This window comes from Microcebus murinus, chromosome 13 (assembly GCF_040939455.1).
Source record: "Microcebus murinus isolate Inina chromosome 13, M.murinus_Inina_mat1.0, whole genome shotgun sequence".
Taxonomy (NCBI): Eukaryota; Metazoa; Chordata; class Mammalia; order Primates; family Cheirogaleidae; genus Microcebus; species Microcebus murinus.
This window is the reverse complement of record NC_134116.1, coordinates 11,209,827-11,236,034: the sequence shown is the minus strand read 5'-3', so window position 1 is coordinate 11,236,034 and position 26,208 is coordinate 11,209,827. Positions and strand designations below refer to the sequence as shown.

At 37.0% G+C, this 26,208-nt stretch overlaps 1 protein-coding gene across 2 annotated transcripts; it reads right to left on the bottom strand.

Moving 5' to 3' along the window:
• Positions 1 to 2,443: 2,443 nt before the first annotated feature.
• ARGLU1 (arginine and glutamate rich 1) lies at positions 2,444 to 25,867 on the bottom strand. Of its 2 annotated transcripts, none has more exons than XM_012751983.3 (4): positions 25,262 to 25,867; positions 17,367 to 17,592; positions 14,976 to 15,059; positions 2,444 to 3,274 (listed from the first exon to the last, which is right to left on the bottom strand). In XM_012751983.3, the coding sequence occupies exons 1-4, from the start codon at positions 25,606 to 25,608 to the stop codon at positions 3,110 to 3,112; spliced, it is 822 nt and encodes a 273-aa protein (XP_012607437.1). In that variant the 5' UTR covers positions 25,609 to 25,867; the 3' UTR covers positions 2,444 to 3,109. The 2 variants fall into 2 exon arrangements, 1 of the variants encoding a protein (XP_012607437.1); XR_001150908.2 differs by having other exon boundaries at positions 3,237 to 3,274; positions 14,976 to 15,543.
• Positions 25,868 to 26,208: the final 341 nt, after the last annotated feature.

Sequence of the window (26,208 nt, the reverse complement as noted above, 5' to 3'; positions counted from 1 at the left end):
TAAATGTTCACAATTTTATTTTAATAAATGAAAAATTAGAAAAGTCGTATCACAGCTGTCGGTTAAAGTCGACGCTTGGCTGTGCATGTTTATCTGTGGCTATTGACTATAGTGGACGCTCATTCCAAAGTGGTTAAGTGGCAATTCACAAATGAAAAAGTAGGGCCTATTGCTTGTGCTTCAACATCCATTATAGACTTCTAGATTGAGGCCTTTTACCTTCAGTAGTCCTTTCAGGTCTTTCACTAATTAATAACACTCTAGTATTTGAGTGTTCACAAGACCTTCCTGGAGGGGGTAGATAGTCTCAAAAATTAAGAGAGACTGTCTTCAGCATTTCTCATGGCCAGTAACACAAAACAGACAAAAGGTTCTGAGTGTAAAGCAGCAAAAAATTGAGACAAATGAAAACAGATGTTCTTAACTAATAGCGATAGCGATGGAGAAATGTCAGTTAAGTGACAAACTAAGAGACTTTTAATATAAAATGAGGCATTAGAAATGATACATAGAATTCAAGAAGCCAGGATTCTATGATTATTTTAATTCAGAAAATTAAAAAAATAAAAACTATTGAAAATGCTAAATATACTGCTTCATCTACGAAAGGCAGAAATACAAAAAAAAAAAAAAAGGTATGGACACATACTAGCACAAATAAATGACTAAAGAGGTAACTGAAGACAGAAACAGCCTAATTTGCTACAACTTCATAAGGGAAACTGAAGTAGTAAATCTTCAACTACAAACCCCTTCCCCTATTTAAAGCATTAAAGAGTCCTCACACCAAGCTAATTTAAAGGTTTAGTTTGTATTATACAATTGGTAATTCTGCAAGCTCCACAATATAAATGGCAATAACTACATATTTTAAATACTGTCATAAAAATAAACAAAGTCATTAGTTAATTGTGTAATGCATTAAGAATAACCTAAAAAAACAAACTATGAATGAAGGCATATTTAATAAATTAAGGAACATTTTAACTGGTAATAGATTGGGAGAAAATTTTAACTTTTATATAATAACATATACACAAAGGCAGTGGAAACAAAGAAAACAAATTACTACATCGTTGCAGCACAGAAAAGACTGGGTGTATAATATTAACAATTACATCCTCTTTTCTGTAGCCTGGGAGAGAGTAATAGTTACCAAGCGCAGGAACAATTTCAGTATCTTATGTGAGTTTCCAACAGGAAGCAAATACTGTAATGTCATTAAGCAACTTACTGTGACTTCTTACCATATGTGGCAGCAAGAAATTTTTAAAAAATTAAAAAGCTCCCATAAACTGATTTCAAATATTTGAAGTCCAGGTTACTCTCTTTAGATGCCTTGTTTGGAACACTTGTATAGCAAATAAATTTTTAAATAGACATTTCTAAAAACTTGAATACAGAACTTAGAAACAATAAATCTGCACCCAAAAAAAAGTTACATTGAAAAAAGTGTAAAAGTCATGAAATTAGAGCTAACTTATATTTAGAGATAAAAAAAGATGTGTAGGCAACCTATATTCTTTAGTAAAATGAATGATTTTAGAGTAACAGGTATCACGTTCACTAAAAAGTTCTCACTATAGTTCATGCCTATTTAAATTTCTCTTTAAAGATATTTAACTGATTTTATTGTTCCTTACCACAATTAGACTCTATTTAAGAGCTCAAAACTAAAGCAACAGCATTTTTCTTAACATGCACACACAAAATAATCTACCATTTAGTCATCTCATTAACTTATGTTTTCAATTTCAAAGAATAATCAACCTTTCAAAATTATTAGGGAAGATCTTCTCTACTTGATGACATGTTTATGCATCTCAGATAGAATTTTTATATCCATCCTATTCTTAATACCAGTAGACTTAAAATAAACATATGTAAGGATAAATGAGGCAGATTCCAGTGTATGAAACAAGTCATCCATAGGATTCCTCATGCAAAAAAAACCTATAAAAATTTAAATATGTTTGTCCCAAAAATAAACGTGCAAGTACAGTACACTGAAGATGATTTGACCATCTTCACTTTTTGTGAAAGTACAAAGCTAAGTTCTTTCTGATGGCTCACTTTGAAAATGAGCTAAAATTCCATAAATTTTTAAAAAACATTTTCCTAGTTTTTATTAAGTAAAACTTGTGGTGATAATACTTGTATCCTAAAACAGAGGCACAGGTTTAAGAATTCTGAGTGTTGTTAGTCTTTCTTAAAGGTAATACTGATGTCATAATTGCTCTATCAGCTTAAAGTTGATATTTGTAAAAATAGCCATTAAATACTAATTCACAAGTATATTTAGTGTACATACAAACCCTATGTTAAAAGTATAAATGAGAGGAAATAAAGCATAGTTCCAAGACTTCTAAAACTATTGACCATCAAAAAGTAAACCACCCTCATTAAGACTTAAAATAACTTTAAAAAAAATTGCTTAAACATATGAATTTAAGACTTTACTTTATTCGGCAAATCATTTATTTACACAATGGGGAATGCTGGTTTGATTTTGTCAATGAAATAAAAACAAATTGAACAGAGACAATACTGAACTGTATATATTTTGTATCAGAGTTGACCAATGGTTTCCTTACCTGTATCAGGAACATCAAGAGCAACAGTATCACAAGGACACTGGTTTAACAATACACCACATAGGTCCAGTAATACACCCTGGGAATTTTGCAATGCAATCATCACCTTTTCCTTTGTTTATAAATATATAAAAAAAAACAAAAACAAAAAGCAAAACCAGCATTATGATGTAGTAAACAGAGTATAACTCTGAAGTCAGTGGGTCAGTAAAAACCTTATCAGACCATCCATAGTTTACTAAGTGATCTGCTCTTCTTCAGACCACAAATACAGAATCCAAACAGGTGAAAAATATATCACTTTTTAGAAGACAACAATGATCTGATAAGGATTTGACTTAATGGAAGTTAAGGGGGAAAAAAGGAATTGCAGAGCATAGCCCCTATTAGAACAAGCTAACTTTCCAGATTTTACAAATTAAAAAAAACAAAACAAAACAAAAAAACCACTTCAACATGAAGCTACCATACAAAGTTTTTCCATTTTTCTTTGTAAAAAGTTCAGAGTTTGCAATTTAATCCTGGGTTTTTAATGAGAAGGACAGTTTAGGCCTGGACTTCCCCTTGCCCAGGATAATTTTTTGTTCTTCTTTTTGTTGACGTTGTCGCTCTTGTTCTAGTTTCATCCTTTCCTCATGAATCTTTCTTTGTTCTTCAACAATTCTCAACTGTTCTTCAGCCTGAAAATTAAAAATTATATAAATGTATTAAATTATCACATGCCCTGAAAATCTGTACATCATGTATTGATAAGAAAATAAAATTTAAAAAATGCAAACACAAACAAGAATATAAATTAGGACTTTCTATGAATTTTATATTTTCTGTTAGTAGTATTTTGAATTATCAGGTGAGAACTTACAATCAAGGTGAACATACAATATAGCACGTTTCATAAAACTTGCCTAAGGTTACATGGCAGTAGAAGAAAAGGGACTGAGTAAATTAGAAAAGAACTCTATTAATTATTTTTACCTTTTTTATATTTCATCTTTTATGAAAAATAAATGAACAAATTATAGGAAAGCACTTAGACATTTAAACGGGAAGAATTTCCACAAAGTATGTCCTGAAATCAGTGCAGATTCTGTTCTATAACTATCTTTACCCAAACCTTCAGAGCATCAGATTAAGAGATTGTCAATTATAAACCAAGGCATGGATCCATTCAAAGACTATGTTATCTACCATTTAATATATTTATAGTTAGAAAGGAATACAAAAATTATAGAAAAAAGCCCCACTGGGGCCATATTATATTGTCAATAAACAAGAAACACCATAGACCTCATTCTAAGGAAAAATTAGAAAACATTCTGATCTAGCTAACTACAAAATTATGTCTAATTTCAAATGAAGACTGGTATAACCTACTCCTTTGTAGTCTCAAGCAACCAACTTCCTTCCTGCATTCTTCTAGAGAAGATCTCCCCTCTTCACCAAAAAGACTTAGGCCATTCTCATGAACTCCTACCTCATGAAGTCTCTCCTTCCTGCCTCTCAGAGATAGAATACATAACCACCCTCAATTCTCAAACAGGTACAATTTTACCCCTCTCCCCCCAAGGGACATTAGGCAATGTGTGGAGATGATTCTAGTTGTCACAACTGGGGATGGCTCCTGGCATCTAGTGGGAAGAAGGTAGAGGACAGGGACAATGGTAGACAACCTACAATGCAGAAGATAGCCCCCACAACAAGGAATGATCCAACCTCAAATGTTACCAGTGCCAAGGTTGAGAAAGCCTGTTTCAATCCTTGAATTTTTAATCTCAGTTTCCACAAGTTGTTCTTTTTTTCCCTCTGTGTGACCATGATCTTAAAAAATTTCACTGCATCATTTGAGCTGCCTACCTATTCCCATTCAAAGTCAAATTTTAGGTCATTGCTTCCATCTCCATTATTCTACTAAAATTATTTTTACATGGTCAAAACCTAGCAATAAATTCAGTGACCTTTCTCTTTATTTGAATAAATTTTCTGTTCACTTAAGTCTTTTAAAAGTTTTCCCCTCCCACATATTCTCTAATACAAACACTAAGGTTCTCCACCTGACTACTTCTTTTGTCTCCACTGGTTATTTTGTTCAGTAAAATGCAATGTTACTAGATTACAACACAAGAAGATGTGAAAAATAATGGAGTCTGGTACGCAACATGAAGATGTTTTAATTTAGAAAGGGAACAATGTAAAGAGGTTTAAGACAGCAACATGGGGTAGACTGCTGGGTGGGCAAGGTAGAAAATTCAACAGAGCTGAAATACACCTCTCTCAGACCTTTTCCCTATGTTACATTTATAGCTGGTCCCTAGACACATCTACCTGGGAGATCTAGGGGTCCCTTCAAAATTCAACATGTTCCAAGATTTAAATTCTTCCAGCCCATCTTTAAAATAAAATCTGCCCTTTCTATGTAGTCAGCCCTAAAATTTGACTTCGAATGGGAACAGGTAGGCAGTTCAAAGCATGCAGTGAAATTTTTTTGTTGAGATAGTCTCATTCTGTTGCCCAGGATAGAGTGCCGTGGCATCAGCCTAGCACACAGCAACCTCGAACTCCTAGGCTCAAGCGATGCTTCTGCCTCAGCCTCCCGAGTAGCAGGGACTACAGGCATCTGTTACCACGTCTGGCTAATTTTTTCTCTATATATTTTTAGTTGGCCAATTAATTTCTTTCTATTTTTAGTAGAGACAGGGTCTCACTCCTGCTCAGGCTGCTTTCGAACTCCTGACCTTGAATGATCCGACTGCCTCAGCCTCCCAGAGTGCTAGGATTACAGGCGTGAGCGACACAATGAATTTTTTAAGATCAACATCAGATAGAGGGAGAAAGAACTACCACTTGTGGTAACACATTAAAAATTCAAGGGTTAGAATAGGCTTTCCCCAACCTTGGTGCCCAAATTTTGTCTTTTTTCCCCCAAATAACAAAAAAAGTCAAGTTCTTTTTTATTCTGTCTAGAGTTAGAGTTAATTTTTATTTCTATTACCACCATACCAGTTTACTGCCACATCTCTCTTGTACACCTAAAATGGTGTCCCTGTTTTCAGTGTGTCCTTCAATCCATCCTATACATACTGGTAGACTCACCTTTCATGACCATTGCTCTCTCTGGCCCTCAAGTTTCTAATGAGTTCCACTGTCTACAAAATATAGCTTAACTTCCTAAATGAGCATGCTTCTATAAAACTTGAGACTTTCTATTATCTAGCTCCAACTCTATTTTTATTATTCTTGCTATCTTGATCTCTCTCCTTTGCTCATGCCACTCTTTCCTCCTACTGAAATCCTACCTGTACATCAGAATCCATTACTCTCTTAGACTGTCACTGATAATTTTAACAAACAGAATTATCTGCTTCTAAGCATCTTTAGTGAATTCATATGCCAATTACTTTATTCACAGTTTTAATTATCACACATTTGGAGTAAGAGCTTAGTGTGTGCCAAGTGAATCAAAGTGTAGTAAAGATTCTTTGTGTGTGTGCATGCTTCATAATCAATATAAACACTCAGACTCACTTTTCCCTAAGGCTCTACTCCATCCCTAGGAAAGCATACTAGAACCTTAGGGAGTGAGGGTGAAAGGACATAAGGTAGAACATCACAACCTCAACCCCAAAGAGAATCTAATTACACAGATACTACTTTTTACTCTTTCAGACTGACAGAATTCAAAAGTGTGATAGCATATTGGTATGATTTGAATTAAATCCCCCAAAGTTCATGAGTTGGAAACTTAATTGCCACTATAAAAGTATTAATAGGTGGGGCTTTTAAGAAGTAATTAGCCCATGAGGAGTCCACCCTCATAAATGGATTAATGCTGTAACCTAAACTGGGTTAGGTTTTACAGCAGTGGGCTCTCGATAAAAAAGTTTGGCCACCATTTTTACTCTCTCATGCCCTCTCTCCCCCAGCTGGCTCACCATGTGATGCCTTCCACAATGGAAAGACCCTCACCAGATGCAGCATCATGCTCTTGGACTTCTCAAGAAGTCCAAGAAGAGTTGGGGTCTGTAGGTCTGTAGATTTTATAAAAATTACAATCCCAAACATTCTCCTTATACTGTCTATAATTATGGTGGTCCTTGGCAACAGTTCCCTTTAGAAAACAAGGATACTGAAATTTACTATTTGAAATACATATACAATATATAAAATTTTAAAAATTCAAAGATTGAAAACACTTCTTGTCAAGAGTAATCATAGGAATGAATGAAAAATAGCACAATTAGAAATCATGCCACTTCTCAGAAATGTGGATTTCTACATTTTAAACCTTCTAAGACACACATCCTGATCCATTCTGTCATTTGATTTTAATTCCTTGATTCATCTTCCCCTCTACAATTTTTATAATGTATACTCTACTTTAGGTAACTAATAAGAAAATAGTAAAAGACAATTTGATGGCCGGGCGTGGTGGCTCACGCCTGTAATCCTAGCACTCTGGGAGGCGGAGGCGGGAGGATCACTCCAGGTCAGTAGTTTGAAACCAGCCTAAGCAAGAGTGAGACCCTGTCTCTGCTAAAAATGGAAACAAATTAATTGGCCACGGCCAGGCACAGTGGCTCATGCCTGTAATCCTAGCACTCTGGGAGGCCGAGGTGGGCAGACTGCTCGAGGTCAGAAGTTCGAAACCAGCCTGAGCAAGAGTGAGACCCCTGTCTCTACTATAAATAGAAAGAAATTAATTGGCCAACTAATATATATATAGAAAAAATTAGCGGGGCATGGTGGCACATGCCTGTAGTCCCAGCTATTCAGGAGGCTGAGGAAGTAGGATTGCTTGAGCCCAGGACTTTGAGGTTGCTGTGAGCTCGGCTGATGCCATGGCACTCACTCTAGCCTGGACAACAAAGCAAGACTCTGTCTCAAAAAAAAATAAAATAAAATAAAAAACCCCACACACAAATTAATTGGCCAACTAAAAATATATAGAAAAAATTAGCAAGGCATAGTGGCGCATGTCTGTAGTCCCAGCTACTCAGGAGGCTGAGGCAGAAGGATTGCTTGAGCCCAAGAGTTTGAGGTTGCTGTGAGCTAGGCTGACACCATGGCACTCTAGCTGGGGTGAGAAAGCAAGACGCTGTCTCAAAAAAAAAAGGCAATTTGAAGACCTTTAGCAAACTGTATTAATAAAATGTTCTGAAAATTATTTATGTACAAGGTTAAAAAAAACACACAGAAGGGTAAAACACAAGGATTCCCCTTCATTCCTTTGGTAATTTACTTATTCTGATAGCTCCCCCTCCCTGAGGTCTATAGTGTGCCAAATGTATCGTTATGGGCTATTATTAACTACCAAGCCACCATCTAAAGAGAATTCCCATCATTGTCTACTCCTATGCCCTTTTCTTCTCAATTCTCTTGTTACCTCTGTAAACTTTTAAATGTCTTTGAAACTTCAACCTTAGATAATATCCCCTAAAATTCCATATTACCTAAAGTGAAGATAATTGTTTCAAGAAGAAACTCATGTTGAGCTTGGTATGGAATATTATGTACAAAAACCACTGCCTAAGAGCTCTGTAAAGACTGCTGTATAACATTGTCAAGAGAAATCAAAAGCCTTCACGATATTCTTTACACTTCATGTTAAAAAATTTAACCAAAAAAACTGTACTATCTATTAATAGATGGAGATGTTTTTTCCTCTGTACCCTAAATAAATTCTTTCTCTGGATCAGTTCTTTTGTCTTGGTCATTCATTCCCTTTTTTGTGCTTAAGTTTTCCTTACATGCTTCCCGATTCCTTGTGTTAGCTTATTAAGAGTGATTACAGGAAGGTCTTTCTCTGCTTCCTATAACAGACTCTTTCCTCATTTCCTCCCTCTACATATCCCTTCACTCACCAAGTTTATCAATTCTTTCTTTACAGTTTCTAAGAACTGCCACTTTACTGATTCAAGGCCCCATCCTGTGGTCTTTAGTGGCTTCTTTTTTCCAGTTTCTGTCTTATAAGCCACCCTACACAATGTCAATATTCACTAATGTCCACAAAGTTACTTTAAAAATTACTACCCCACATACATTAACATAGGTTTTAAACCAGCTTTATCTTAACAATCAGAAACCACTTCTCATTCACTGAAAATCCTTACCTGACTTCTCCACCACATTTCATTTCAAATTAAAATATTTAACATTTACATTTGGTGCCATTATTTTTCTCTCTTAAAATGTGTACACACAACACACCATTAGCTATTCTAAGTACTATGCCATTTCAACTTACATATGCTCACTCTACTGTAAGACACCCTGTTCTTTTTCCAACTGTGTTAATTTCCTGTGGCCACTGCAACAAATTACCACAACTGGATAACCTAAAACACAAAGTTATTGTGGAGGCAAGAAGTTCAAAATTAGTATCACTAGAACAAAATCAAGGTGTTGGCAGGGACACAATCCCTATGAGGCTCTAGAGGAGAATCTGTTCCTTGCCTCTTCCAGCTTCTGGTGGCTACCAGAGTTTCTTAGCTTGTGGACACATCACTCCAATCTATAAGGCTAACATCCTCAAATCTCTCTCTCTTCATGTGATCTTTTCCAGTATCTGTCTGTGGATTCTGCTGGGAGTGTGATGGCCTTCCTTCATCATATCTTCTGTCCTAGCTGGTAGTGTTTCTGTTGATACAACATCTTCAGAAACCTTGGAGTTCCCCCACATATGTCACATCATTAGGTGAGAGGGCCCTCCGCAGATCTTTCCCAGATAATCTCATCTATTCCTGGCTTTTGCTGAGATGGCTGAGAAACCTGAATCACAAGAAGTCTCTTCAGCTCTGGCAAAAAGTTGTCTAGCCACACCTTGGACTTCCTTCCAGACTAAGGTTTGTTTTGTTTTTTTTCTTTTTGAGTCAAGAGTCTCACTCTGTTGCCCAGGCTAGAGTGCCACAGAGTCAGCCTAGCTCACAGCAACCTCAAACTCCTGGGCTCAAGCAATCCTACTGCCTCAGCCTCCCAAGTAGCTGGGACTACAACGCATGCGCCACCATGCCCAGCTAATTTTTTCTGTATATTTTTAGTTGGCCAATTAATTTCTTTCTATTTAGTAGAAACAGGGTCTCACTCTTGCTCAAGCTGGTTGTGAACTCCTGACCTCGAGCGATCCTCCCTCCTCGGCCTCCCAGAGTGCTAGGATTACAGTATGAGCCACTGCACCCGGCCTAGACAGGTGTTTTTCTAAGAGTGAACATCTTGTGCAATCTGGATAAGCTGAGACTTTCCTAATACCAAATGCTGGTTCCTTTTATGCTTACAAGTTCATTCTTCAATTTAGCTCTTCTTGCCATTTTATTACAAACAGCAAGAAGAAACCAGGCTACACTTTCAAAAATTTACTTAGAATTCTTCTCAGCTAAATACGTTAAGCTGTTATAAGTGCTGCCTTCGTTCTATATCACTGTAGGAAACAATTCACCCAGGTTTTCCATAAAATGGACCTCTGTTTCTCCAGTTTCTAAACATGTTCTTAATTTGTTTCTCAGCCCTAACCAGAAGCACCTTTAAAGTCCATATTTTTGCCAATAGTCTTTCTAAAGAAATGTACATGGTTTCTATCACATGCCTCAAATTCTTCAAGCCTCTACCCACTAACCAATTCCAAAACCACTTCCACATTTTAAGGTAACAAATTACCACAAACTAGATGCTGAAAACAACAGAAATTTATTCTGGAGGCCAGAAGTCTGGAATTGGTACCACTGAGTCAAAAGATGCTCACTTTGGAGATTTTTAGGAGAAAGTCTATTCCTTGACTCAGCTTCTAGTTGCTGCGATGATTCCTTGGCTTTCTGGACTGTTATCACTCCTCTCTTCAAAGCCAACATATTCAAATCTCTCTCTCTGCTCTGTCTTTACTTCAGCTTCTTCTGTGTTATGTGGTAAAAATTCCCTCTGCCTCCCTCTTACAGGATACATGTGATGGCATTTAAGGCCAACCAGATAATCTAGGATAAATTCCCCATTGCAAGACACTTAATTTAGTCACATCTGCAAAAGTTCCCCCCACCGTTTTGCCATATAGAGTACATCTAGATTCCAGGCATTAAAACATAGGTATACTGGGGAGGTGGGGAGGATTTTTCAGCCTATCACACAAATTCATTAAAAAAAATCTTTGCTTACATTTTTCTAAGAACTCTTTTCAGAACTATCTCTTAATTTATTTCAAACTTAGTATGTGGAACACATTTCATATATAAGCAACTTTCAAACATGGGACCATATTTTCCTCTCTCAAACTGGTACAAAGTGGTATAATATGATGAACTTGGCAAAAGGTGAGGAGAAAACTATTCAATATTAAAGAGGTTTGTATATATCTAGAACTTATAATTTGCAAATACTTTAAAACCTCAAAGAACTCGCTCTACCACCTACCAGTCAAAATTAATTTGTCCTTCCTTTGACCAACAGTTATTTATAATTTTATTCAAAATTGTCAGTCTGACTCTTATATTTTAGGTGTTTACACACAGATTAACTAACCAAGTTCTATTCTTTGTGTTTTACCACAATCTTTACCAGGTGATTGGTTGCAGGTTTTTCTCCTTGCCGACACAACGTCCTAGAAGAATATTTTACTCCACAGCAACACCTGTCACCTTTTTTTTAGTCTGCTTCTTTTTCTGAATAAGCAAAATTCATATTAACTTCAGGATGATATCTGGGATTTCCCCAGGCACACCATTAAAAAAAGCTGTGGAGAAGACTTCAAAAATTTTAAGTGCTATTTTTAACAAAAGAAAATTAAAATCTCCATTGTATTAACTACCCTTGAAATATTTGAAGATAGTTGTGTGTTACTGGTACTAACTACTAAGAACCAATCTGCCAAAAACCTAACTCAAGCCACACCTGGATTAATTTTTGTTTGACTTCACAAATCAAGTATGTGTGTTGAATAATACTTTTTCTGGTGTCCTTATGGGCAAACCAAATATCTTGATACACAAAAGTGGAATTGAGTTAGGAGGTGGACAACAGTAAGGAAATGAAACAGGGCAAAGGCCTTTGGGGAAGCAGAATAGAACATCGGCAAGCATGTGGAAGTACTTGTTTTAGTAAACAGTGGCAGAAGCAGGAATGTATCAACCCGATGTACGCTAAGAAGTTTGTGTGGAAAGCATATTGTAGAAAAGACACGTTGGTAAAGAAAGTACTCTGGAATGGGGAAGGGATAGGGGAGATTTCTTAAATATTAGAACCGTAAAAAAAAAAATAATACAATGATCTCTTACAAATCAATAAAAAAGACCAACTGCCCAATTTAAAAAAAAGTGAGAGACTTTTTACACATGTAGAATGCAAAGTAGTTTTAATAAATTCCTGATAAATCCCAACCTCAATAGGGAAGCAAAGAAATACCCCTGGGAAGGTTTCCCAGCCCCCTCAGGGCAATTATCTCAGGCACCAACCCCACCTACCAAATATTTCCATAGTATTAGCTAATTTTTTGTGGTGTTGTCCTTGTTTCCACAATACATCAGATTATTCAAGAGCACTTAATGCATTGTCTCCTTTTCCTTTTTTTGTTTTCCTGAATGGTTAATGTTTGGCCACCCTTTTCTTCCCTCACTTTCCAGAGGCTAGAATGCTTCCCATTCTTCTTGCTTTCTATGGCATAAATAACAATGAACTGTGCACATTTCTAGCATATTACTATGTCAGGAAGCAAACATAATTATTAGTGCAAAAAGATAAACTACCATGACTGATATATCAGGAAAATTCCATGTTATCAACAACATTCTGTTACATCCCTCTCCCTTTCTGAAATAACTAATATTTTAATAGGACTTTCAATATATTTTATATAATATTTCCCAATAAACATGTATAAAGATTAAAGAAAAGTGCCCAAAATTGAGATGAAGAGGAGGGAAAGAAAAGGGAAAGAAAAATGAAAGAAAACTCAAAGATGTACCTTGCCATCTTGCACAATGACATCTGTCTCACCTTACACCAATAATACCCATGCCTATTAGCCTGTGACTATGAATAGAAGCAAATAAAACTTTTCTCCAGTATCAATCATTACCTATGCTTCCAATTTTGTAAAACACAGTAAATAAATGTGACACTAAGCAAATGCATTAAATATATTCAAATTCTTACCAAATTTTCTTCTAGAAAGCCTCTTTTTCCCTAAGACATCTTTTCACTGATATTTATCAACATGCCATCACAATAGTCACTCTCTACGGTCTATCAGATCAATCCAAAATCTGTGTGCCCTAATGCAATGATAGTGTTGGGTGCAGCCCAGAGAAAAGTGACAGTTTGCAGACTGCCAATCTAAATTGATCCAAAGTACAAACCAAGAATGAATGTTTAGAAACTTTTATAGCAATCTGACCTCATTTTTCTAATAATTCATTTCAACTGTATTTTACAAAAGTAGCTCTAACATCTGATAAACTAGGATTAAAAGACAGAAACTACCCATTTACTACTACCCTTTCAGAAGTACTGCTCCAGATTATGTTCACCAATCTTTTCCCTGTAATAACTCACCAAAAGTTTTATTTTTATGATTCATGTGGGTAAACAAAAAGTGTGTCAGAGGGATGTAAGGAGGCCAAGATATCCTTAGACACCTCAGGGTCAGAAGGGGTCAACATCTTGGCAGAGGATATCAAGCTGAGGGGATTCTAGGCCACCCACAAACTGAACCCACCATAGCTATCCTAACAGCAAATTCTAGTTCTACCTGCTTGGTAATTTTGCTTCCATGTTTTAACTATCAATCATATTTTTCTTCTCTTCTGGAATGTCCAGGCCTCACAAACCAGACTGTATTTACCCTCCAAAGCTCAAATTTCAAAACTCAAATTAAGAATCACAATTTCCCCTCTTACTCCTACTTCCTACCTGCACCGAGATTCTCTTTCTCATATAGAATCACTAAAAAAGCATTATTGTATCTTATTCATAAGCATGTAGTAATACATCTTACAATAACTCATCCATTTCACATACTGCTTTTTCTACCAAAGTAAATTTTAAGGTCTATCTTTGGGAAAGCAGATTCATGGCCTTCCAATACAAATCATATTCTTGCCTTCACAATAACCAGGTCAGTGATATGTACTAAGAAACCTGTGCCATGCTAAGTTACATAGGATATTTCCAGTATTGTCTCTTATCTGGGGTACACTATCTTTTAGAAGATCATGCTCTAGAACTAACTGCTCCATGTTAACTTTTTACATTCTTATCAACTATAGGACACATTAACTACGGTCCTCCTTCATTCCTACTCTCAAGGAATCCAGTCTTAATAATTAGACTCTCTCAGATTTTTTCTGTGCATTTATAGAGAGAGCCATAGAATTTCTTTTTTATATCACATACCTGGGGCTTTTAACTTGCTTTGTTCTCCCCACTACCAAGAGTCCCTCCTCCTGGGTCATGCCTTCATTTCTGGGTAATAAATACCACTAATCTGCTCCGACCCCTTCCACCTCTGATTTATACTCTTACTTTGATGTAGCCTTCCTGTACACCACCCTCAACAGGGGAAAAAAGGTTTTACCGTGTAATACATGACTATCCTCTTTTGTGTTTTGGATTTTTCATATCCATAGTCCTTTAATCCTAGTTTTAGTCTTTCTCATAACGAGACTACTTCAAAAAAATATTCACACGCTTAAATGGAAAAACCCTCAAGACACCAAAAACTTTAATCTATTTTAAAAATGCTAGCAATGTGCTTGAAAAAGATCAAGACATGCATAGGAATACTAAAACAAAATAATTAGAAGAAAAAATAGAAGTGACAGAAATTAGGTTTTTGTTTTTTGAAAAACTGCCTCAATGTTCTTATATTGGCTTCTTTATTACAATTTCAAAATTGCTCTATATCACCTTCTTTTACATCTCTATCATATAATTACTTAAGTCTCTGTATATTTCTTGTTAGATTATGAGTTAGAAGTAGGAAATACAATTTATTACACTGTACACTTACTATCAAATATATACTATCTACTTATTCAATCTAGTGATTGGTAACAAAGCAACTAATGCAAAGTGAAATGCTATGTATTAGTTGGTTTAAATACCTCCAAAATTTTGTTGTTGTTAGCTTTTTAAGGCATAGGATAAAAATAAATGAGGTTAAGATAGAAAAAATTGGAGATAACCAATACCACAATTTCCCCAGGAAATCTGTTTTAAACCACTGCAAATTCTCTCCAGATTAGAAATAAAAATCTAGTCAACTATTTCTACTCTTGCCTCAAATCCTTTAAAGAGGCCCAGAGAACCCAGAAAAAAATAAGTCAAATTATGGAACACAATATCTGAAAATAAATAAATAAAGCAAAATGCAAAAATACTTGTCACATATGCTTTATTTATACTTACCAGTTTGGCTTGTGCTTCTGCAATTTTTCGGTTATTCTCTTCCAGTATTCGCTCTAGCTCCTCACGTTTTGCACGTTCTTCCTCCTAAAGGGGAGGACATGTTAAGATGTTAGAAAAATAAAATGTTTATTTTTATTGATAAATATTTACTAATCTTCCTCTGAACTTTTTGATCTGACTTACAGGGCAGCTTTATAGCTACCTTCTGTCTGACAAATGATAAACTGTGCAGCCACTAAAATTGGTTTCTAGCACTAAATTTAAATCATCCCTCCCAGTCCAAACAGCAACCGACTAAACCCTCCCTAATGATAGTTTCCTGGCAATTATAACTAATACTTTAATATCACACAAATCAACAAGGACAACTACAAAACTGGATAGTATTTACCAAATTAAAAAAATAATATATAAAATATAAATAAAGTGAATATTTGTCTCACCAATTATGTATACCTACGTATTCTTTACCTATACTCCTTTAATCAGCATTAAAAGTTGAATATTTACTGTCTTGTCCAGTGTCCTGCAGAGTGTGCTCCTCGGCTGCCATACACGCCAGCTTCCTCTTTAAAATGATTTGTACTGTTAGCTTGGCAATACCTGCATCAGCAGCTCAACCATTTATAAAGAAACAACATACAAGGAAGGCTGAGCTGAGGAATGCAGATGTTTATGGTAAGAAGGAACAAAAAATGTAATTCATCATTCCTAAGGCAAACAATTAATAAGAAAAATACATTTACTGTTAGTGAAAAATACAAATGGTAATCCATACTTCATGGAACTAAGGGCTTCTTCCATGGGGAAAATGGACTTAACATTCAGATGTTGACAATTTCTAAAGGCAGCTTATATTGTCATCTACAATCTGAACTGAAATTCAGGAATCCAGGGGATGCATGGTCAGGAAATAAAATTCTGTAACTTATTTTTTCTTGGAGAATTTAATGAGATTTTATAATGCAAACTATATGAAGATTGCTTGATGGTTTGGGCAGTGTTCAGATCACAGCATACATATTCAAATGATTTTAATATTTGGAAAGACTGTCAGAGGGTTGTGTCCGTGTAAAAAAAAAAATTGTTAATATGAAACAAAAAGCAAATGAAGAGAAAAAAATCTTACTATGATTAATAACTCGCTACAAGACAGCACCATTACTCCAAAAATATCTTTGTTATTACAAGCACTGATATAAATAAAAATTTCATACATTCGATTTTATAGTCTATGAAATCCACTATAAATATAAGCATGTACATCTAGTTAAAGAAAGGACAAGGGAAAATGCATTTTAAAAGCTAAGTTTACTGGAAAGCAAAGAAATTTAATATGATGTCAACTTGTCCAACCATGATGCCAAGATGAAAAATGACAATGAGTCATATATTTTGAGTCAAATATTTCAGTTCAAGAAAATACATTTTCCTATGATTTCCTATGTCATACACCAGCGAGATTCATATTCATTATGCAAACTATGTTGATGGACACTCATGGCTATAAAGTAATCTGCCTTGAGTGTTTCAGTGACTTTCACCAAGCTTTAGGATCCTGGAGTAATCAGTGCAAACAAGCTATGAAGCTTCAGTAGCAAATTACTGTCTCACAGAAAGACATTTTCAACTTCTGCTCCAGCTGCTGATAAAACAAATCATGTGTTTAGCTTGACTCCAGACAAGGACAACCTGTTCCTTCATAACTCTCTAGAGAAAAAAAGGAGTTGTTAGTAGATACTAAAAAAGTGGATGAATAATCTGGACATTTTTTCCTAAAAAGATTCCTTGAAACACATTAGGAAAATGGAGGGCCTTATGATCAGAATGCTAGAATTAGTCCATTTTGTTGAAGCAGGATTTGGGGGAGAGGGTAAAGGACAAAAGAAGGGAAAAAAGAAGAGTGAGAAAACCTATTTATATCAAAAGCAGGTACTGTCACTCAATGTTAGGCCCTGCTCTTTTTAATCTGACTGAGGGCAAAAAGCCTCTCACAGTCTAAGTAACAGAGTGATAAACAGAATAGAGAAAATATACAACCACAGGTGGATTTTTAACCTTTTCCCTTTACCACTCCCTGTCTCCCCCCACCCTCCCAAAAAAGAATGTAAGTCCTGCAGCCATGGCAAAAGTTTCAAACACTTCTCAAATATGTAAGCCAGTTCCGTTAATCAAAAGTATCCTTGAATATGTTTTATGAAAGTAACTTTTAAGTATCAGTCAGCACTTCTGAATAGGCTAAAAAATTAACTTTCGCAGCAACGTAAGTTTAGATGAGAAAGGAATTAGATAGTCTGTATTCCATCTCTTTCTGAACTGAGCAGGAGGCACAACCCGACACTGAAAGTTTTGCCATGGACTGTCTCTACTTTCCAAACGACCGAGCGTTACCTCTCTAGCTTTTTGTGCTGCAAGCTCAGCTTGTCTCTGTCGCTCGAGTTCTTCGAGCAACTGCTTTTCCATGATGCGCTTGGCTTCCTCCACCCTTCGGAGAACTTCTCGCTCAATTTCATCCTTCCTTTTCTCCAATTCTTCCTCTACCCTTTTTGCCACCAATTCTTCCACTCTTCGTGCTGTTTCTTCCTCAATGAGTTTTTCTTCTATTTCTTGCTGCCGACTAGCAAACAGTGAAAAAAATGATTTAGTATAAAAAAAACTTTATTTAAATTTTATTTCAAAATATTAAGAAGGTACAAATGTTTTTGATACATGGCTTGAGTATGGGCTATAAATGTGCCGAAAACTAAGAATTTTTAAACAAAACTAGTTTTAAATCTATCAAACTATTGAGCTTGATATTATTTAATGATTTTAGAATTCATCTTCATGTCACATTTGAGGAAATGATACATAACATGTTAACTAATACAGACATTCAAATAAATATAAATTGGTTTTTTTCTCTACTACGTTTTAAGTACAAAAGACTGATAACAAACAGCCTATTCACTAGTTTTAATTTAGGAATTAAACAACAAATCTGAAACAGAAATTCTACTTCTCCTAACAACTTCATAATGAGAGGAGAAACTGTTAAAATGCATGGATTTGCTCATTTGCCAATCCACTATAAGAGTTGAGCTACAGAGAAATCAGGAGAAATTATTATGTAGCAGGCAAGTTAGCCTGGCTGAATTAATTTCTCCCTTTCCTCTAAGAAAAGACAGAACAGACACAGACTTGAAGAGATTCAGACTGCTGAAATAATAGCAGTGTGTAGCTTTTACTGAAATTATGACCAACTTAGGTTCTGAACTTTATATCCTTTACGGTGCCTTTTCTTCCTTTTGTTAATTGATTTTTAATTAAAAGCTCCTTTAAAGGTGGGAAGGAAAAAGTTAAAAACACATTTTTAGTTCAATGAAGCATGTTTTAATTATTTTAATACCACTTTGATATCATAAACCAATGTATTTAATCAAAATAAAATTCTGTGCTGAAAATATTTACATTTATCTAGGTACCACCATGGAAAATGTACATTTTATATCAATGATATGCAACAATAGCCATTAGTCATGTGCCCAGTCTGAACTAAAGATTGGTATAAAGAAAAGGAATATAAATCATTTCATATTTTTATTTGATTAAGTGTTAAAATGATAATATTTTGGGTAGATTAAGGATATATTAAAATTAATTTCACTGGCTTCTTTTTAGTAACTACTAGAAAATTTTAAATTGTATACACTGTTCACATATTTCTATTGACCAGCACTGAGACAATAATTTGTGCAAATGAATAAATTCAGAGGCTCTTGCAGTATATCTAAATCCTGAGGTCAATTTATTAATGCTTCAACTTTCCTCACAACCCACAAAATTGAGTAAACCTGCAACTTTTATATGTTTTGATGACTTGGTTGACATACATATCAGACAGTCATTCAATTTATCTGTTTAGTAAAGATCTTATAGTTCCTAAGTTACTTTGGAATACCCCAATTCACTTCAACTCAACTCTATTCTTCGGGGTGATTCAATTCCTACTCAAGGGCTTTCATTCTCAACTCACATTGCTTATTCACGGTGACAACATACTAACACAAATGTGTCTTTAGCATTCGAATTCCTTATGGTTTCTACATAATCCACTACATTTTTCTGTCAAGGAGACAGCAGTTACTAGAGGGAGCTTATTTTCCCTAAAGGTCGGTATTTCCAATACCCATTTCTGAGGACTCTGTTGTTCCTTAATACCTCCTTCTCAAAACTAAATTTTGTTTTAAAAAAAGGATATGAAAGCCTAAGATTTACAATGCTCACACCTAAGATTTACAATGTTCCTTTTCCTTTTCAATCAAATATTAGGGTAGTTTCAATAAGCTTTTATCTATGGCTGCTCAGTAAAGGAGAGCAGATATAAGACCCAACGCTAAAAATCACCAGGAGCATCTGCAGCAAATCAGACAGCAATTTTAATGGGAAACAAACCACATTTCAATATAAAATGTTGTTTCTCCACTTCATCCAAAGGGAAAAAGAGAAATATTATAGATGAAACAAGTAAAGCTGACAACTGCTAAATCAGATGATGGGTATGTAAATCCTTATATAATATTCTACCTTTGTATATGTAAACTTTTTATAATCATTTTTAAAGTATATACACACTTTTGCTATATGGTTCTTTTGAAATTAGTACATGTAGAGAAGCCTAAGAAAGTTAATATTCAAAATTTCAAAACCAGTACAATGCAACTCTTAATTAGCAATGCTAAGTGGACCACAGTACTGACTATTCAAAGGAAGGATAATATAAAACAGTTCCAATTAAAACTTGCCACACAAAGTGGAAAGGAAGAAAAACAGAATAAGGCCCTAGGTTAACATCTGCCAACTTAAGTTAGGAATTTGGTAAACGTGAAAGAGACCTGATCAAGCCATCCCTGAGCAAAAGCACCATGGCTAACAGGACCAGGACCACATTTCCACAGATTTCATCAATAAGGAGAAAACAAGGCAAATAAATTTACTTACAGCAAAAGGCAAATCAGCATGGTGTCAGCCCCTTGTTTCTATTTTCACTTACCACACCAAACCTAAGGTGCCAACTCATAGGCAGTACCAGCTCTAAGTCAGTCTGTAGCTAAGAAGTCAATTCAACTACAGCTCAGTGGATTTTATAGTTGAAAGGGTAGGGCAAGTGGAAAGTCCCATGCTCAACTCAAACAGTGGAGAATGAGAAATGGCCTAGTGCAGTTTCTCACAAGGCTGCTTATCTCTCCCTTTTGTTCCTGCAGGAACTGCAAGGCATCCCATCATGACTGCAAGTAAGTGTTGCTGATTTGTCCTGTGTAAATTACAGGCAAGGCCAGGGCACCACAGACCTGTTTCCCTAGAAGTGATATCAAGAACATAATTTTTGTTGTTTTTCTTGGTAAAACTAAAAATGCTACTTTAATAATCAGAAAAAAATTAAAATCAACTTTAGAACCAGTGCTAAAATAATTAAAAGCTCAGTAACATTTTATCCCCTCTCAGTACACATACACAACTGAATTCAGAAATGAATGGGCACATATACAACTGAATTAAACATGAGTTCATCTTTACGGATTGACAGACTTATCCCCATAATCAATAATAAAGCCACTATTAGGCCAACTCGTAAGAGACACTGGAGTTTTCTTGGGGTGAGGGGACCAAACATTTTCCGTCAACAGTGTCTTGCAAAATATGCATCTAATATCTAATAGCCTATGTACTCCTTAAAACTTTTGCCCTAGGAGTTATGTTCTTTCCTCTAATCGCTCCCTCATGCTCCTCTGCTGAATCCATTCCCTTGCCAAGAATCTATGCAACTAATAAAAGGGTTAAATCAAAATTTTCAAGTTTTTCAACGGAAACAGTGTAATACTAGGTTACTATTTCTTCATGCTCTCAGGTGTTTTAAAAGCACTAGCAGCCATAGTCAACTTTAAAATGGTAACTATTAAAACAACATAGCAAGGGTACAAAACTTCAGAGGATAAAGCACTTCAGCGCTGTTAAACAAGAGCATCACTCTTTACAGAGCAACTGATACTTTATCTTAAAACATCTTTAAAACGTGGGAACTCAATCTTAGGGGTTTACTTCTAGAAATCAATTATCAGCAAACAGCATTTAGTTAGTATTTAATAGGTACCAAAATACTGTGCCAAGAATTTTATATACCATGTCATTATTTAAATCTCACAATTGTTCCTATGAGGTGTGTATTAATACCCTCATTTTTACTGAGGAATCTAAAGCTAAAGAAGTTTCTGGACCAAAGTTTGATGGATGTTGCTGAGCTATTATTCTGAACCCAGGAAGACCCCAAAGCTAATGTCTTAAGCACTATGCTATCCTACATTTTTCTCCAGGACAAATTAGAGAGGCAAAGACATGCACAAAGATGTAACTAACGAAATAACTTTTAAAAAATTATAACATTCTTAACATCAGCTAGGTCTTATGCCATAGCATTCTCAGAGGCCTAACTTCCACAAATACAGTTCATATACTCAATCTGCTCATAAAAGCACCTTTGCTCTCAAAATGAGCTGTTCGAGTATTCTTCTATTTCTAAGAAGCACTCATACAGATCCTAGTTGTTTAGATACTCTTAATTTAGAAGGCTCTTAATCTGTCATGCAGTGAACACTAAACATATTCAAACCTAGATATAACAGGCTAGAGTAAGTTATTACACCATTAATAACTTCTTGATTTGCTGCAAGTCATTTTCAGCTGTTTTTTCAATAGTTAATACAACATGCATTCCTTTACAATGTGCACACAGCATCTCAAAAGAATAAGAAAATGGTAATATTGGTGTAGCAAAAGAGTGAGAGAGAACCATAATGAATGGCTGAAACACAGGGATGAGAGATCTTTTTTGATCTGCATTTTGACCATGTGAATTAGCTATTCAAAATATGAGGGAGGGAAAAAATTCTGTTAAATGTAAATAAAGGTCTACTTTTTTTTTTTTTGAGGCAGAGCCTCACTCTGTTGCCCTGGCTAGAGTACTGTGTCGTCAGCCTAGCTCACAGCAACCTCAAACTCCTGGGCTCAAGCAATCCTTCTGCCTCAGCCTCCCAAGTAGCTGAGACTAGAGGCATGTGCCATTATGCCTGGCTGATTTTTTTCTATTTTTGATAGAGACAGGGTCTCGCTCTTGCTTAGGCTGATCTTGAACTCCTGAGCTCAAGCGATCTCCCGCCTCTGCCTCCCAGAGTGCTAGGATTACAAGTATGAGCCACTACGCCCAGCCTAAATGCCTACCTTTTAAGCATTAAAATTATAACTGCTAAGTTCACTTCTTAAATTCACCAGGCTCAGTGTAGCTGCCATGTATGTAAGTTATATTAAATATTATTATTTATTAATCCATTAATCCAAGTACTGTCTAGGTACTTTAAATACATTATCTCCAATCTTCATAATAACGATGATAGTTTATCTCCATTTTCACAGACAAGAAAACAAGTTCAGATGCAGGCCTCAGAATTTATAAGTGGCAAAGCAATCTGGTTCCAATCTTACCAAAGAATTCCTAATTGGTTAAACCCAACAGACAATTCTTACTTCACTGTCTCTCTTCACCTAACCCTAGACTCCTTGAAAGTACAGTTGACATCATGCATTCTTCTCCATCTCTTTTCGTTTCCACCATTCTCTTCATCTTCCCAACTGCACATACAGGCATTCTCTAAGGTTCTTATTAAGTCCCTTGCCAATTGCTCTTCTCTCTCACACACTACCTGGGTCATGTCATACATTCTGAAATCAAGGTTTCACTGACCCAAGTGAAGCCCCCCTTCACTAGGCTTTAGTCCCCCTTTATCAACCTTGGATAAACTCAGTACAGCATATTCAAAATTAGTGCCGAGTGAAAGCCCCAAGTAGAAACTCCTTTATCCATTTTCCCTCTCCTTTACCCACTGTTCACCAAGTTTCTGACATTTTAATCAGTACCTGACACATAGTAGCTACCTGGCCATGATTCACAGCCTCTATTTACCTCCTAGTCACCCCATGACTGTAGTATTTACAGAACTTCATGTTCTAAGCAGTCATCTTATTTTTCTGATTTTCATCTAACAATCATCTTATTTTTCCACTTCAAGATCATGTTCTCTTTATTCTGGCAGGAATAGGGTGAGGAGGTTCTCTCCTTTGGTCCACATGTATCCTATGCCTAGCCTGACAGTCTCGGATTCTTATATCCTCCACTCATTCTCTAGGACAACTAAAGTATTTACCCACCCAGGACACTTCCTTTATAAAGTTATATTACTATCACTAAATTTACTACACTGTATTATTACCTATCTAATTATCTGTCTTCAAGCTAGATCAAGATCTTAGAGAGGGACCAATCATCTTTGTATTAACAGCACCTAGCACAGTGCCTAATACTAACTGCTCAATAGACAATTACTTCCCTCTATTCCCAAGGCTCCAAAACCTGTTTCTACTGTTTCCTTTGCATTATTCTGAAGGCATTAGAAACATTAAGCAGTGCCTACAGCATGGCACACATTTAGTTCTGCTCCCTTCCCCCTCCTATACACTAATGGCAGTTTGCTTCTTCTTTCAACCTAGAACTATATAGTTACTCTATTACTGATCATCTCATCCGTGGATTTCTTCTCTGCTGTCCATATATAGCTTGCTAAATGCTTCTAAGTAGTCTCTGCAGACCAAGTTTCCTTTTATTTTTCCTAAAAGTCTGTCTTCTAGTGAAAGGCAAATCATTAGTCTTTGGAGAGCTCCTTTATTTTCACATGGACATACTGTCTCAGGATGTCTTAGATAATTTTTGATATGTTCATCTACTGATAGTTATTTGAGCTATAGCTTTACAGTTAAGAGTTTTGTTCCATACCAAAAAGCCGGATTCTACATAATCAAGCTTTAATGTAAAACAATTACTTGAACTTTGTTTTCAAATGTCACAGATCATTTTAAAGACAAGAAAACTGAAAGAGCTGCATATCCTTTAAAGGAATGTTGGCAGCAAAATAGCTCCAGGTACTTCTTCCTCAATAATATTAGTGCCCCAGTCCCCTACCTCTTAGTAACTGCTTTTAGAAACAGGCTGTGCTGGAAAATCTACAAAATACAAACCCAAATGCAGAAAAATATAAAAACCCCAGACAATTCAGTACACACAAATTCGTCTCAGGAAAATCATAAATTTACTATTGTTCTTGTCTCATGAGCACTTTCTAAACATTCATGGAAGAATTGAACAACGATGGCTGATTAAATAGGGACTTGGTACACCTGTTCACTGTACTTTTCAATGTGGTTTTGGGGAATACCCAGACCACCAGAGTACCATGATCTTTAAGTAAAAAAATACAACAAAATCCTACATTTAAAACAAAAAGTTTATTTAGTTCAGGATTATCCACATCTACTTTTATAACCAGAGATGCTTGAGAGTTGACTTTTTCAAAAATATAATTTTATCCAAACTGTATTTCAAGTAAAAGACTTTATTGTAATTGTTTTTCCCTAAATAAAAATTCTGTATGTGAGCAAGCACTCAAGAATCTTCTAAACCAGTACAAAAGAAAACAAAACTGCGTGTTTACTACAGGACTGTAAACCAAAACTTTAAAAAAGAAGAGGTAGGCTTTGACTGGGGTGGTGGTTTCACAGGTCAATTCGAGAGTCAAAACACATCGCACTGTACACTTAAGGTTTGTGCACTGTTTTTTAAGTTTCAAAAAAAAAAAAAATTGGTGTGTGTGTGTGTAGGCCCAAGGCAAGAAAAGCAACCTTTCAACAACAAGAACATACTAAACTAAAATAGCACTTTTTTTGGTGGGCCACCTAAAGTATTTTATTCCCGAGAGTACTTATGCTGTCCCAAATTTAAGCTTCAATAGAAGAATGCTAGCAGTCAGCTGCGATTTGCATCCTACGGGTTAATGCCTTTCTCTGCCCTTGGCAGGCAGACCTGCAAACGCTCGCCCTCCGCATCCTTAAGCTAGCTCATTCCCCGCCTTGCCCGCCAACGTAGCTCGACGACCCCTCTCTGAACTCCACCCCTACTTCCGGGATTCTCCTCCTCACTCGCGCCAAAATCGCCTTCTCCCCTCCAAGCCTTCACTGTTCATGCCCTCAAATTTTCTTTTCCAGCCAGCTCGTGGGCCTGTCCCACCCCAGGCTACCCAAACGCCCAGGATGCCCGCAGCCCCTCAGCCCCGTCCCCGCGCCCCCCAGTTCTCCCCGCCAGCCCCGCCCCTCACTCTCCTCAGTCCCCGCCGTCCGGCGCGGCCCCTCCCCCCGCGGGCGCTCACATTTTTCGCTGCCGCTCGAACTCCGCTTTCTTCTCCTCCTCCTCTCGCTTCTGCTTCTCGTCCAGGCTGCTGCGCTTGCTCACCGTGCGCCCGAAGATGTCGATGCGGTCGGGCGGGGACGAGGCGCGCTCCCGGTCCCGCTCGCGCCGGGACACGGCCGTGTTGGTGGAGCGCGAGCGGGACCGCGACTCCCGCCGCCGGTTCCGTTTACTTTCCCGGGATTTGGAACGCTTCCGCACGCGCTCCTTGTCCCGGGACCGCGACCGGGACCGGCTGCGCTTCTTGTTGTGCTTGCTGCTCTTGGTATGTTTGGAGCGGGACGAGCTCCGGCTCCGGGACCGGCCCATCCTTCCGGGAGACGCTCTAACCGCTGGCCTCGGCCCCCTCACGCGCCCAGCTCCCCTCGCCTCCGCCTTCGGACGCCGGCTGATGGTTCTGTCGAGGCCAGAGGAAGGAACGCTGTCTACCAGCTGACTTTCTGCCTCTTTCCGAGGTCTACAGCCGGCACGAAGACTACCTCCAACGAGAAGGCCGCCTCCAACGAGAAGGCCGCAAGGAAAGGAGTCGCTAAGATGGCAGCTGCGGCTGCACCGGCCGCCCTTCCCACAATGCCCTGCGCGGAACGTGCCGAAGCATAGGCCCCGCCCCCTGACGATTGCAGCCGAAGGGAGGCGGGCGCTTCCGAGCGCGCTCGGCTCTTTCCGCCAGCCCGGGCGGAAACCTGAGACGTGATGGATGGGAGACTCGGCTTTTGCATCAGTGTACTTTTCTGGTAAAATGCCACACAGTGTAGAGAATGAATTAATAACATTTTAGTGATATTTAAATCACGCCTCGGCAGAGGTTGATTGGTTGCATTATTTTCTAGGAACTGATTTAGTTATGCAGCCCTCAGTTGTATCCAATGTACCCTGGGCACATCGCTTGCTTCTTAGAGTTTGGTTTCC